This window comes from Pelmatolapia mariae, linkage group LG7, assembly GCF_036321145.2.
Source record: "Pelmatolapia mariae isolate MD_Pm_ZW linkage group LG7, Pm_UMD_F_2, whole genome shotgun sequence".
Lineage (NCBI taxonomy): Eukaryota > Metazoa > Chordata > Actinopteri > Cichliformes > Cichlidae > Pelmatolapia > Pelmatolapia mariae.
Window position 1 is genome coordinate 12824380 of NC_086233.1, and position 15214 is coordinate 12839593.

The 15214-nt window shown below is 39.5% G+C and overlaps 1 protein-coding gene across 6 annotated transcripts in view; it reads left to right on the forward strand.

The window, feature by feature from the left end:
• The first annotated feature begins 4510 nt into the window (after positions 1 to 4510).
• The window catches only part of nrg1 (neuregulin 1), a 71542-nt gene continuing 60838 nt past the window's right edge, over positions 4511 to 15214 (forward strand). For 3 of the 6 annotated variants that reach the window (XM_063477935.1, XM_063477937.1, XM_063477938.1), the window contains exons 1-3: positions 4519 to 4913; positions 5002 to 5966; positions 10758 to 10896. In XM_063477935.1, coding sequence (XP_063334005.1) covers positions 5267 to 5966; positions 10758 to 10896 — 839 coding nt within the window. In that variant the 5' untranslated portion in view covers positions 4519 to 4913; positions 5002 to 5266. Of the gene's footprint in view, positions 4914 to 5001; positions 5967 to 10757; positions 10897 to 15214 lie in introns of all 6 variants that reach the window. The other 3 variants (XM_063477939.1, XM_063477940.1, XM_063477934.1) reach the window with 2 other exon arrangements.

The window sequence follows — 15214 nt, forward strand, 5'->3', positions numbered from 1 at the left end:
ACCAGACCTAAGAAACCTACAGAGAGGCTCATAGAAAAAGTGTGAACTGTTATGGTAAAGAATTGTTTAAAAACAAATAAATCACAAGTAAATAAAGGATAATAATTCATGTAGAATTGTAATTGTTCACACTTACTTGAGACCTGCTGAGTTATAATGTGTTATTGACTGTTCAAGTTGTCAAAGGCGAAGAGTTCTAATATGCTTGACGGCTGTATGAGACTCATTTGGTTCATTCTGGAAAATGTAAGGTATACATTTGGATTTATTTTGTTTGACTTGTGCTACAACGTTTGGTTATAAAGAAAAACACTACTGAATGTAGTTTGTTGGACAATTTATAACATGTTGAATGTTAGACAAGAATGTTCAGATGTTACAGAGTAACAGTACTCTTCAGAATTGTGGTTATTATAACACCAACCTGTTTGGAAAGGGGACGTAATGATAGTTGCTATTGTTGAAGCTACCCACAGGGGGCACTCTGTATTCAATAAGATATACAGAAGAAGAAGAAAGTGTTCATTGTAGAAAAACAATAAACAGCTAGCTGAAGCTAGCACCAGGAGCAACTCTTGATGTTTTATTCATAGAAGAATAAGAACATTAGAATACCTGGTATGCAAATTATCAATATGCTTTTTTTGACATTTTTGTTTGGTGGTGTGCCGTGTGATTTTTCTAATGGGAAATATGTGGCATGGCATGGCTCCAAAGGGTTGGGAAACACTGTTGTAGAGAGCATCCCTCATGACTGAGGGCCCTTGTCTGTGTGGTAATGACTGGGTTTTTCAACAGGACAACACTACACAATGCCTGCAGGACAAGGGAGTTCTTCCAGGAGAATAACATCACTCTTTTGGACCATCCTGCATGTCCCCCTGATCTAAATCCAACTGAGAACCTTTGGGTATGGATAGCAAAGGAAGTTTACAAAAATGGAGAACAATTCCAGATAGTGGATGCTCTTTGTGCGGCTGTGTTCACCACTTGGAGAAATGTTCCCACTTACCTCATGGAAACGCTTGCATCAAGCATGCCACAATGAATTTTTGAAGTGATTAACAATAACGGTGGAGCTAGTCATTACTGAGTTCATGTTTGGAACTTTGATTTCTGTTTTGGGGGGTTTATGGGTTGTTTTTGGAGTGTGGTCCTAAACTTTTGATCAGCTGTAATACAGCCTGTTTCGATTTAAGCGTTATTTTCAATAAATTGCATGCTCAAAAAAATATTTTGTCTGACTCCCATTTCTTGGTGCTGCATGTCGAAGCTCTACTTGGAACCTTGTTAAGATCCAGCCACGAAAAATATGACTTTTTGCCATTTTTCAAGTGGTCTTAAACTTTGGATTGTGATTGTATCATCTCTGCCACTGGTTAGAGAAGCTTGAAGTGGAAGACTCCCGGGTGGTGCTTCGACCTAGGGAAAAACCAGCAAAGTGTAAACGCACTCTCCCAGAGATCCTGTCATACTTCATGTCCTGCCTGGTTCCAGATCCATACTTCAGCAGCAGCTGGTCCCACCATAAAGGCGTGCAGTACAACCTAGTGGACTGCCGTACCATTGTAAGGGGTATTAATGGTAGGACCCTCCATCCTCTAGTGTGTACGGTGGGGTCTGAGAAAACAACTCAGGGACCTGCAATCTGAAATCTACTGACATCCAGTGGTGACCATTTTAAACACTGTAACGTTATCTGTAATAGCTGTATTAGTTATCTCACTGATTTAGGTTCAGTGGGTCATCTTTCTAATAAGTCTGACTTTAATTACTAAATTGAATGCTGTAAAATTGGTTATTAATGATAGCTTTCATTGGCAGTTGCTGTCATGGAGAGTGATGGGGCGGCCTGATCCAGGTATGCCACAGGTCGTCTAACAGAGCTCCTGAGCCATCGTAGGTGGATGCAGTGCCAAGCCTTGGCGGATCAATTCTGGATCCACTACATTCGAAATTAACTACCTTCACTCCACACGTGGCACAAATGGCAACAGGAAAGGGATGAGTTGTTAGCGGTGTGCGTCCGTGAGACTAAACCACACCATCACTTCACCACACGGCATACAGTATTTTACAGTAAATCCCCTCACTCACATTATGGATGTGTAACTTGGATTCCTGTTCAATAAATGAGTGAACGACAGATACCTGAGTGGCAGTGGATTTTGTGGATAAGTCATTTGTTCTTATCGGACAACCCTGTTGAGATTGCGGATGCATAAAGTCAGCACCTTATCATCTTCATCATTCATAGTTCAGGAGGTCAAGTCTGTCTCTCTTAAAGTGACATCCTCCATTACAGAGAGACCTGTGTATATCTGTTTAACAACTGTGGAGAGTAGAATTCCTGGGATCAGTCAGCATTTAATTTTCATAATCATGGCTGTTTAAAAGTAAATGTGTGTCTATTTTATATTTATATTATTGTTTTTTAAAAAAATGTAATTATTTTATCCTTTGTTTAAAAGGGCCGGATTACAAAGCAGTATGAATTACTCATGAGTTATGGTTAAGAAAATTCAGTGTGCAGTGCTTATGCAGCTGCCAAACATAAAACTAGTGATAGTACCTCCATGCGTTTTTCTCTGTCTTCCTGCAGGTTATAATGATGCAGCACCAGAATTGAACCAGGACTGGAAAACTGCCCAATCATCTCATCTTTGCAGCTCTTCATTTTTAAAAAACACAACTAAATTCAAAGTTCATACTAGATAATAGTGTGCTAAATAAAGCTGTGTCTTTTTTAAACAACAAGTTCACATGTTAGCTCTCAGCGCAACTGTGGATAGAAAAAAAAACATAGAGAACTGAGGACAGGAACTCAGGACAGGGAAGGATTAGCTTTATTTAAGTTTTGAGGGACATTTGATAGTTTTTGATGATGATTTGTGAACTCTCGGATGAATACACTTAATTGTTGTAATGATAGAGTAAATTTGTGGTAACTCCTAAATTAACAGATGAAAAAGGCAAAACTATATTATATGCTGTCAGTGAAAGTTGTAGCTGTTTTACTGAAAATATTAAAGACAAAACATGAAAACTGAATATATTAATGTAACTACCCAGTTTCATCCTACTCTTTTTATTCTGAAGCATCAACAATAAATGAGTTTGGTGTTTAAGAAAACTCCGACATGTTTAGACCTGTATGTCTTTTGAATGCAAACACTGAATGCAAACACTGAATACAGTGTGTGTGTGTGGGGGGGGGGGGACTTTTACAGAAAGGGAAGCAAACATACACAGACAAAAAACATCTTCCACTATTTAGCAATTTGAAATTGACAGTATCAGATAAAAAAACAAACAAACATTTGTGCTGCTTTGCATCTTTCTGCAAAATCTGTAAAATTATTTCTATAGTTAAATAAATACTACTTAATTTTTGGTAATTTAGTAGATATTTTTAAGATAAACATCCATATGGACTGACACACATTCATGTTCCTCAGTCCACTGTTTTAAAATGGCGACTCTACTCTTGGATTTCCATCGAGGATGGCATTCTGTCTTTTTCAGCACTCATGCATGTGCCTAACTAATAGAGAACATAATCAGAGTTGATTGAACAAACTGTGATTAGCTTCTCTGAAAACTGAGTTAATTGTTAAAGTCAAAGTCTGTTTAACATAATTTTAGTAATTTAGTACATATTTTTAATGTAGACTTTTTCCATTTATACATATATTTATACACACACACACAAAAGCGGAACATTAATCAATATTGGGCACAAAATCACAGGAAGTCATCTCCAAAAAATACCACTAATGGTATTAATTCTGTCTGAGTAAGTGGAAAGGGTCACAGTAGTGTCAATGTTCAGTGTTGCAGTGACCCGACCTTTCTAGCTGTTTCCATCTTGTTTAAGCCCAGACACATCCAGAAGACTATGGACTGTGGATTGTCCTTCTAGCCCCTGCTGGTATGAGTGGGAGAGGGAAGTTAATAGTTTAATTGGTAGTCCTGGAGCTTTTTGTCACACTTGATCGTTATAAAAAAAGAAGTGCCAGTTTTGGAATCAATATCCCCATTTTATCCAGTGAAACATAATACTATATACCAAGATATATGTTGAAATCTAGGCCAAGAAATACATAACACCATATTTAAGGCTAGAAATGCCTAAGAACAGCATCTATCTATCTATCTATCTATCTATCTATCTATCTATCTATCTATCTATCTATCTATCTATCTATCTATCTATCTATCTATCTATCTATCTATCACAAATTTATCATGTTATTATTTGTGCAGACCTGATGCTTGAGATGAGTAGGATACAACAGCTTTATCCCCTTAGGTGGATCATGTGGCTGCTTTCTCTGCATAAAAAAAGGAAAAAGCCAACACACCCTTTTGGACCAGCATAATGAATGGGGAGTGGTGCTAGAGGGTGTGGCTACAGCAGTTTGCCTGTCTCTGATTTGCTGACATATGCTCTAATTGGATCAAGTAGGAACTTGCTTAGGTTGATGCTTTGTACAGGGATTGGGAGCAGCCTGCATTGCACACTACCAGACAGGAAGAGAGGCAGTGAGGGAGGAGGCCAGAGTCTGCACAGCTCACCACTTGAAAATAAAGGATTGAGAGAGGAGGGGTGAGAGAAGAAAAAGGGGAGTATCCAGTTCTGCCCTTCTGTGCTGCTGCAGCCCCCCTCCCACTCTGTGTAATTTCCTTTTTTCCTCTTTCCCCTTACTCATCTGTTTCAGTGGCTGCACTGAGAGGAAGGACACCTGCCGCTCCCTGATGATTCAGCTTTTCAGCTGTTTGGAGCTCCCAAGACTAGACAGCATGTCCCTCCTGCCACTGCAGTGCTTGGCTGGCCTGTCCTCTGCACTACATTTGCCTCAGCTAGAGCTGGCCCATCACGTCGATACTACCTTTTCTTCCCAAGTATTCAGGTGAGTGAGTACAACTGTTTCACTGCTGCTCACTAGTAGACCGCACATTTTAAAAAATCTTTTCCCTATTTTTTCTTTCTGCCTGCAGGAAATTTGACAGTTGTTTTCCTTGTGAAAAAAAAGCATGAATAAGGAATTCCTTTTTCTAATGCATAGACTGTCTACGTATCCCCTGGATTGTTAGCAAGGTTCCACTCTTTGAAGGGCATCACCTTTCTCTGAAACCCGGCTCTCACTCTGTGTCTACACAATGGAAAAGATACTAAAAGACATTGGTGGAAAAATGTCATTGTGTGATGATCTGAGTTAATAGCTAAGGTGGTAAGAAACACTTCTTCAAGCAGTGTGAAAGGATGACCGAGGGAATGGAGGAAGTCTCTGCAGGGCCAGCTCCCCCTTTTGGATCAGTCTCCCCCACTGGCTCTACTGTTGATACTAGGCAAGTCCCAGAAGAGAAACCAGAGGAGACAGAGGCAGCTGGTGAGAGTGGGGAGGAGGCTATAGAGGGAACTGCAGAAGGAGGTGGTGCTGGTGACGATGGGGAACATGTGGGGGCTTTTGGAATTGTGACCTTGCCAGAGGCCTGCTGTGTGTGCATAGAGATGGAACAGATTAACAATTGCCTGCACTCTGAGAAAATCTGCATCCTCCCCATACTGGCCTGTCTGCTTAGCTTAGCCCTCTGCACAGCTGGCCTCAAATGGGTCTTTGTGGATAAGATATTTGAGTATGAACCACCATCACATTTAGATCCTAAGCCTATTGGACAAGACCCAATTATTATACCAGTTGAACCCACGCTGGGAATAACAGTCTCGTTTCCTCATGCAACTCCTTCAAATAACTCCCTAACCACCACCTTCACCCTTACCCCAGAGCATCCTGAAGTTTCAGTAGAAGATAAATCTACACAACAGCCGCATGTGTCTCAGTCTTCACGAGTGATTGAGCCTGCTGTCACACTGAAATATAACGCTGAACAATATACCACCCCAAAGCAGACTCCCCAACCAAAGTCAACACAGAAATCACACAGCCATCATCAAACTATCTGTAAGTACCCAATACTTGTTTATATAAAAATCTGTAAGTGGGTTTTTTTGCTTTAAGTTACTTACATATTTTTATGAGCCTAAATTAGATATAGGTTGTAATGGCTAGACATTACATGCTAACACCAAATTATGATTTTCATCATTGCAAAAGGTAAAACAGGTTGATAAGATAAGGTTCAAATAACTTTTTTTCTCTTGTGTCATTCATTTTGTAGTGTTCTTTTTTCTGTACAAGAATGTTCTGTACCTGAAAACAGATATGTTGTGACTTGCACACGATGCCATGAGTAAGCCCCTGAACTATTTCTACACAAACTGTGTAAGTGTGTACAGCATGAACCTTCAGTTTAAATCTACTTTACCCATACACTAATTGTGCGATTTCTGTGAGTCATCCTCTTTTACCCACTTTAGAGTATAAGTGGCCCTTTTATATTACAATGAAATGACTTAAGTAATTAAAGTCAATCAGTGGTTTTTTTTTTTTTTATGTTTTTCCTGTTGCAAAAAAACGTGAGAAATGTGAAAGATCTCTATAGTGTGTGGATGCACATTTTGAGATATACTGAAAAGTGCAAATCAATAAATGATGCATGACATAAACTGAAACCCCAGGCTGTGGCACAGGGAGACTTCCTGTTTTCTGCCTGTGCTACATTTCAAGGTCAGAGCCTTCTTGAAGCTAACTGATGTCCCCACCATCCCTGAGGCGCAGGGAAAAATACACCAATCCATTTATACTCTCTTTCTGCCAGGGCCTTTCAACTAGGCTGTTTTGTTTGTAGTCACATCACTCTGTGTTGTATTGTGGTGAGGTAGTGGTGGTAGGTCAGGGGTTGGTTTGTAGACAGTGCTTTACTTAAGAATGCTTGAATACCAGCAGTGATAGAAGGTTAATGTTTGAGAAAATTACCTCTGTTAATTTTCTTTCTGAGTGTCCCAAGTGAGATTCTGATGCTGAAATGTATAAATGTCTTGTTTTGGCCTGTAGAATGTTATCTGATTTCTGGCAAAGCTGGTGTCTCTCAGTGATAGCACTGCTGCTCCGCCCCTATCACTCATCTCAAAGTTGCAGCCCTGCTGTAAATTTAGGAAGAAAGTGCAGCTTTATTCCAAAGACTGTCTGTACTTTCTAAACGTTTCACTTTGAAGTTTGACATTATGAGATGCATTGTAACTGTCTTACGCTACCCTTTTCTATGTTTTAAAAAAAAATACCTCTTCTCCAGTATTTTAAAATTGATGACAGTTCATCCATCCATTTCTTAACCAGTTATCCAGGTGAGGGTCATGAAGAGTCCAGACCCTTTCTTAGATGTCACAGGATGACCTGGACACCTAGGACATGTTGCCAGTCTATTGCAGAGTCAAAATAGAGACAAACAAACATTCATACACCTATGGCTAATTTAGAATAATAAAGGTTTATTCTATTCTATTCTATTCTATTCTATTCTATTCTATTCTATTCTAACCTAACCTGCATATCTTTGGATTATGAGAGGAAGCCAGAGTACGTGGAGAGGCATAGGAAGAACATGTAGACTCCACACATGTAGGCCATTGAGTTTGAACCCAGTATTTAATTGCTGTGTGGCAACAGTGCAACACACTACAGCACTGTGTTGCAGTCCTAAAAATCTTGGATATATGTATCTAACCAGATGCTTAATCTGTATGGTTTTACCTTGGCCTCCTCTAACACTGTGAAGAATCTTCTGGAGTCTGGAGTCAGTTTCAACCAGGATATGGCTTTCAATGTCCATATCAAACAAACATGTAGGACTGCTTTCTTACATTTGTTCAATACCTCTAAAGATAGAAACATCCTGTCTCAGATTGATGCTGAAAAATTAGTTCATGCATTTTTCACTTCTAGGCTGGACTATTTTAATTCATTAACAGGTTGTCCTTAAAAATCCTTCTAGCTGCAGCTAGAATTCTGATGGGAACTAGAAGGAAAGATAATTTACCCACCCCACCCCCTTATGGCTTCTTATATGTTTTAGTTATATAGCACCAAAACACAACAACAGTTGTCTCAGAGTGCTTTATACTGTAAATTGAAGACCCTTCAATAATCAAGAGAAAACCCCAATGAGAAAGTGCTTGGAAAAATGTAGGAAAAACGGAGGGAGAGGCAGCCATCAGTTGTGATAGAAAAGGAAGAGCGCAGAGGAAGACAGGCAAAAGACAGATATTGGAAGAGAGCCAGAGTTTAATGTTAACTAATGATTAAATGCAACGTATTGTATAAATACATAAAAAGTCCAAAGAGGTGAGTGAAGAAGAAACACACAGTACATCATGCTCCCAGCAGCCGAGGCCTAGTAGAATCAAGATAATATCAAAGAGGATAAAAACCTATAGCAGGGGAGTTTATAACCTTTACTAAAAGCTGATGAGTTACATTTCTAAGATACTGATGTTGTGGAATTATATACCATGACCATGACCTTTTAGGATGACTTATATTGTCAAACAACATTTTTGACAATTATCTTCACGCATGATAGGTGGAATGGCTCTCGGCAAATGATTGCTTATTTTAATCACTAATAGCTTTTACACACCATTGCTACAGTTCATTTCATTAGCACAACTTGAAGCATGTTGCAATAAAATGTAATCCGTCCCTTCACAATGGCTGTGGATAAAAGTCATGCTTCAGGACAGGATACTGAGTATTGAGCATTAATTTATTCAAAATTCTAGGAACTTAATATATTTATTAAAAATCTGTTTTGGCAAATTATCTACACAAGTGTTATAACTGTTATACAACTGTTATAGCCTGCCTATCCTTAAATGGAAACCAGATATTTTGGGAGCTTTTGATATTTTAACCGTAAGCCACCGCTAATAATTATGTGAATAACTGCATGTAAAATGTGTTCTAGTGGCATAACCATGGTGTAACAAGGCAGGGTGTAACCTTGTAATATGTACCCTAAAGGTAGTATTTATAATCCAAACTGTGAACTTCAAGTATCCCTGATCCACATTAATGTTTTTGCATGTTCTTCTTACTGGGCACACAGTAATGGATTGCTTCACATGGTGGGAACAAACAACTGATGGTTAGCTGGATTACATATTTGCAAATATTCCTAATATTAACTGAAATCTGAATGTTCCTGTACTGTAATACACAAATCATAAAATTAAACAATTTCTCTAAGATGTATATTTTATTTTAATCCACTACTGTATAACATTTAAACAGTAAGAGAAGTTTTAATTTTAGGTCAAATAAGCTACTTATTATACTGCTGATAGATTTAGTCTTGGGAAACATAGCTAGAGCTAGGTCCTTTTCCATGGTACCCTGTGAAGACGTTTCCCCATAGAAGATATAAAACATTTGATGTCAGCTTAAACAAGTGTCAATCAGTGTTAAAATATGGCAATGGGTGTGCTTTAAGTTAATTACTTGCAATAAACTGGGAAAACTACTACTGTTTGATTGAGATAAGTGTCATGCAATTGATTTAGTAAAGGACAAGTTCATTGCAGTGAAACAATGGATCGAATAACATATTTAGACACCTTTACCTTTTGTGCTATTTTTTTGTTGTTGTCACTTTGTCAATAAATTACAGAGACCGAGGAGCAGGATTTGCGTCAGCTATCCAGAATACATGCAGAGGCCAACAGAGGCAAGCTGACTAAGTAGGAAGAACAGTCTGGCAGATTTTTGCCAGTTATGCTACTGTTTGCAAAATGGCCAGCTTGAAGGCCTGTGGTATGTAGCCCATTAGCAGAAATAGGTTGATCACATTTAAGATTGAGGTATTATTTAATGTTTGTCAAAGTTGTACAGTTTTATATTGAGCAGTTTTATAGGAATGAGTTTAAAAGATGTGTTGGTGATTTGCAGGAATTAATTACTGAAGTTAACTTAGTACTGAGGTAGATGTACATAATGATAAATCTGAGATGGTTATGAGTAATTTTATCTCTAATGATTAAAATCTCATGAAAATGATGATGTGATTACTAGTTCAAGTTAAAGGAATGCATAGCTCAACAGATTGCTGACTTTTTGTCAGACTGGCTACAGTGCTGAAGAGGAACATAATATTCTTCCGTGATATTCCAAGATAAGATATTCTAGTTTTACAGAGAGCTTTTTTTTTAGAGCAACAACATTTTTTTCAACTCTTCTTCTCACAAACTTAGAAGATTTCAAGATCTTCTAAGTTTGTAAAATGCCATTTCCTCTCCATGATATGGGTTACCTGCTTTGCCAAAAAGTTATTGCCACCTCTATCTTGTGATAGGAATGCTCTTTCTGCCTGACAATTTTTTGAAATATTGGTCAAACATTTCATGAGAGAAATGTTTGACCAATATTTGACAGATTATTGGCCAAGAAGTAATTTATTACATTTTAAATTCCCGCAAGCATTTTTTTTAAACATTTTGTTAAGCATGCATATGTTTAACAAAATATAATGATGACAGTTTACACGTGTTTATTGTGATCTCTGAGCTGTTCATTGGGTAGTAGGAAAGTGGGGAGAAGGAATATTTGTGCTAGCGCTTGATAAAAGCTAACCATGTGCCTAGTGTGAACACACCATTAAGCTTGATTTAGACTTCTGTGGGGAATCTACGTCCTAACTGAGGTTGTAACTGGAAACTGGACATCAGGTTACCTGTAGGGTAGGGTTAAAATGGTGTTCTAGTTATGGCATAGATCTGGCACAGAAGTATAATTCACATTTAAGGCCGAGGATGCATGTGTTGTTTTCATGAAATGCTAATTATAGGTGTCTCTCCCCAGCTACCATCAGCACTTCCACTACAGCAAAGACCTCAAGTCACGTAACCCGCTGCAGTGACAGTCAGAGGAACTACTGTGTTAATGGAGGAGAGTGCTTTACCCTTGAAATCATCCCGGGCAGTACAAAGTTTCTCTGCAGGTATGCCATGAACTGTAGGTTAAGCTCACTGAATACTGCTACTGCTGGCATTTGTAATGCCAGAACAAAATAGTTTTTGTACTTTATCCTGCTTAACTAACTAAATCCAACCTATATTGTCTGAAAAGGAGACATGATGATTTCTGATGAAAACATCAGAAATATAATGGATCATACAACCCCAGTTCTGAAAAAGCTGGGATGTCAGTAAAAACAGAATGCAATGATATGCAAATCCCATACACTCATATTTTATTCACAGTAGAACACAGAAAAATCAATTCAATTTAATGAAATGCAGTTTTATTTATAAACCACCAAAACACAACACAGTTGCCCTAAGGCCCTTTTTATTGTAAATACTCTACAATAACAACAATCAGACAACCCCCAGTTGGTATGGTATAAATGGGAAGTAAAAACTTTCTTTAACAGGAAGAAACCTCTGGCAGAATTAGGCTCAGCAATGGTGAGCCAGTTGTTGGGAGCAGATGGGGTGAAGGGAAATGTTAAAACTGAGAAAAGTATGATTTTAAGAAAACTATTTACTCATTTTCAATTTGATGGTAGCAGCATGTCTTGGGGCAGGGAAAACAAAAGTCTAGAAGTGTAACTGTCTACAGATCAGGGGTGACATGTTTAGCTACATGTTCTCCTTAAACTGCTGGCTATCTGAGTTGTCTCCCAAAATTATGTGGGCTTCATAGATAACTGGGAAACTTCCCGGTCTTGTTAGGAGAGACGGCATCTACCCTACTTTGAAATCTGGCCAAATTTATCAAACCCCAAAAATAGAAACTAACAACTTTTACAGTATTTCCTGAAAACCCTCTTTTGTCAGACAGTTTCTTAATAACATTTAAATGAATGGATTTAAAGTGCTGGATTACATAGCAGTGAGGAATACATTTCATTACAGTAAATGTCTTTCTGAAAGGGCCGATTAATTTATGATTAAGGATATAAGTCTTTCATTGTTTGTCAGTCCCATGTAGCAACTACCTAATCTCTGGTCCCACAGATGAGTAAAGTTTAGGTAGCGGCGTAGTGTTACATCTTTACTGCATCTTTACTGCACATGACTCTGGATACTGTGGGTTAAACCACTTCTTAAAAAGCCATCACTTGACACAGCTGTCTTAGCTGGCTAACAGGCTAACCTTCTCCAACCCTTCCTTTTATCTTAACCCTAACCTCTCTAATCCCTAAACCCAGCATTCAGTACTGTTGACCATAATACTTTATTAATACTTTGTTTTATTTTTAGAGATTTGAGAATACCATATGTATTTTAGGTACTAACCTGCAATGGTGTGAATTATATCTATCTAATAGAGTCCAAATTGTTCATGTAAATAGAGTTCCACAGGTTTCTGTGCTAGGACTGCATCACTGCGTAAGTGATGCAGTGATGCCTATGCAGGTGATAACCAGCTTTATCTATCCATGAAGCCAGATGATACACACCAATTAGTTAAACAGCAGGAAAGTGTTAAAGACATAAATACCTAGATGACCTTTAATAACCTGGTTCTAAATCATTATTCTGAATTATTCTGAATGGCATTACCTTGGACGCCAGAAATCTTTTATCAGTTTGTTCTAAAAATTTTTGGATCAAGCTTTCAGTTGATCCAAAATGATGCAGCAAGAATAAAGACGGAATAGAAAAAAAGGAGCCTATTTTTCAAAACTAAACATGACACACACCAGACAGGAGTATATCAAAATAAAACAGGAAGTGTGGGGTAAACACACTAATTAAGATGCAGACTGACAAAACCTAGGGAAAAGAGGGAGGAGAGAGAGCAAGGGAGTAATGGAACAAGAAGGCAAGAGAGCAAGGGACTTCTTGTCTCTCGTCAAGGGACAAAAGAGGGCAAGAGAGTGAGGGACGAGAATGGGCAAGAAAGCGAGGGACGAGTGAGTGTGGGACAGGAATCGGCAGGAATACCAGTGGGGTGAAACACCAGCTACTGGTAGACAGAGCAGTCACTCAAGACTATAAGAGTAGACTGACCAACCTGTGTACCACTTGTTGACTACAAGAAAGCCGATGACTCAATGCCTATGCATGGATCCTGGAATGCCTAGAACTATACAGGATCATCAGGACCCTAAGAGCATTCATCAGGAATTCAATGGGGATGTGGTGAACAGCATTAGAGGACAATTTCAAGCCAAACACACAAGTCACCATCAAGTGTGGGATCTACCAAGGAGATGCCCTGTCCTCACTGCTGTTCTGCATAGGCCCGAACCCCCTCAGTGACATCATTGACAAGACTGGCTATGGGTACCGAATACGTAATAGAACAATTGGCAGCCACCTCCTCTACATGGATGATATCATGCTGTATGCCAGGAGTGAATGAGGCATTGATTCATCGATCCATACCACCAGGATCTATAACAACAACATCAGAATTTCATTTGGACTGGAGAAGTTTAGCCAGATGGTAACAAAGAGAGGAAAAGTACTACCAGAAGGGAACATTGCAGACAAGGAGAGGAACCATCATGGATAGACAGGGCCCTCCAGGGTATGTACCACCAGCAGATGGTAGAACTGGCTAACAGCCAGAAATCCTACCAGTGGCTATGCAAAGCTGAACTGAAAAACAGCACAGATGCAGTAATTATGGTAATCATGGCAGAACAGAAACAAGCTCTGAAACAATCAGGCACATAACAACAGGGTTCAAGATGCTAGCCAGCGAGACATACATAGAACGCCATAACCAAGTGGCTGGCATAGTATGCCATGTATCTGTGCTAAGTTATGGCCTGGAAGTCTTGAGGTCAAAATGTGACACGCTATTTGAGAATGATCGAGCTAAGATAAGATGCTGTGGGGCTTCCAGATAGAGAGAAAAAAACTGGTGATGGCTAACAAACCAGCAGTGGTAGACGAGCAGAAGAAGACAGCTGTAGTGATAGATGTAGCTATACTGAATGATAGCAATATCAGGAAAAAGGAACACAAACATTTGAAGTACCAAGGGCTGAGAGAACAGCTTGAGATGTGAAGGGCGAAGGCAACAGTGGTCCCAGTAGTAATCGGAGCACTCGGTGCAGTGACTCCCAAGCTGGGTGAGTGGCTACAGCAGATCCCAGGAATACCATCTGAGAGCTCTGTTCAGAAAAGTGCAGTCCTAGAAACAGCAAAGATAATGTGCAGGACCCTAAAGCACCTAGGTTTCTGGTAGAGGATCTGAGCTTGAAGGATTTATATATAAAAAAACTCCCCTCTTGCCCCTGCGGGGCGGTCTTTATCCTTCAAGCTCAGGTCCTCTACCAGAGGCCTGGGATTCTGCACAGTATCTTTGCTGTTCCTAGGACTGTGCTCTTCTGGACAGAGATCTCGGATGTTGTTCCTGGGATCTGCTGGAGCCACTCACTCCTGGTTAGGGATGGGTACCGGTTTCCGGTGCCATCATGGCACCGGTTCTGACATTAACGGTAGTAACCAGACCGAAAAGCAGCGCACATTTCGGTGCTTTATTTCGGTGCTTTTTTTTTCCTGAGATGTGATACACTTTAGATTCTAGCCAATCATTTTACGTTTTCGAGGATAGTAGGCGGGCCCAGGTACGTACGTTCTTTTAGAGCAGAGCTACAGATTAAAAATGCCCAAGGCGAAACGGTCAAAGTCTGGCTGTACTTCACAGCAAAAGATGCAAACCCAGCAGCCTGCAACAAGTGCTTTAAGGTGATACTGTGATACTGTGCAAAGGAGGTAACTCCTCGAATCTGATGAAATACCTGGCGACGCATAGCGTTTTTATAAAAGCCGAGAAATGCGCCGTATTTGATAGCTTGCTGCGAGACCTCACACCGTGCACATATACTGCGGGTGTGGTGCCTGTTATCGGACCCGGAGTTAGCAACATCCCCCAAAAACCCGAAGAGTAGAGTCCTGGCCCCTAGCCCTGCCAGTGTAGCAGAAATGATGACGGATGATGATGCCAGCAGCAGCCGTTCTTCTCTGCGTGAGTAGCTTAATGTTGTTCGTGTGTAATTTACATTGAGTAGGCTAACCACATTATTACATTAATGCATGTAAGGTGAACTAGCAAACACTGTCGTAGTTAAATGCGGCTGTCTTCTTGTTTGATGGCAGATACTCCCTTCACTCGGGCCAAAAAGGCTAAAATGACCAAAGAAAAAGTGGAAAACAGTTAAACATGAGAGGTTTTTGGACAAAGTTTGTGTTTTTTCCATTGATTAAGCACTGCTTTCAGCCAAGAGTGATACCATATATGCCCTATAGCTGCAGAAAAGGCTAACATTGTTATCTTTTTACAAAAAAACAGCT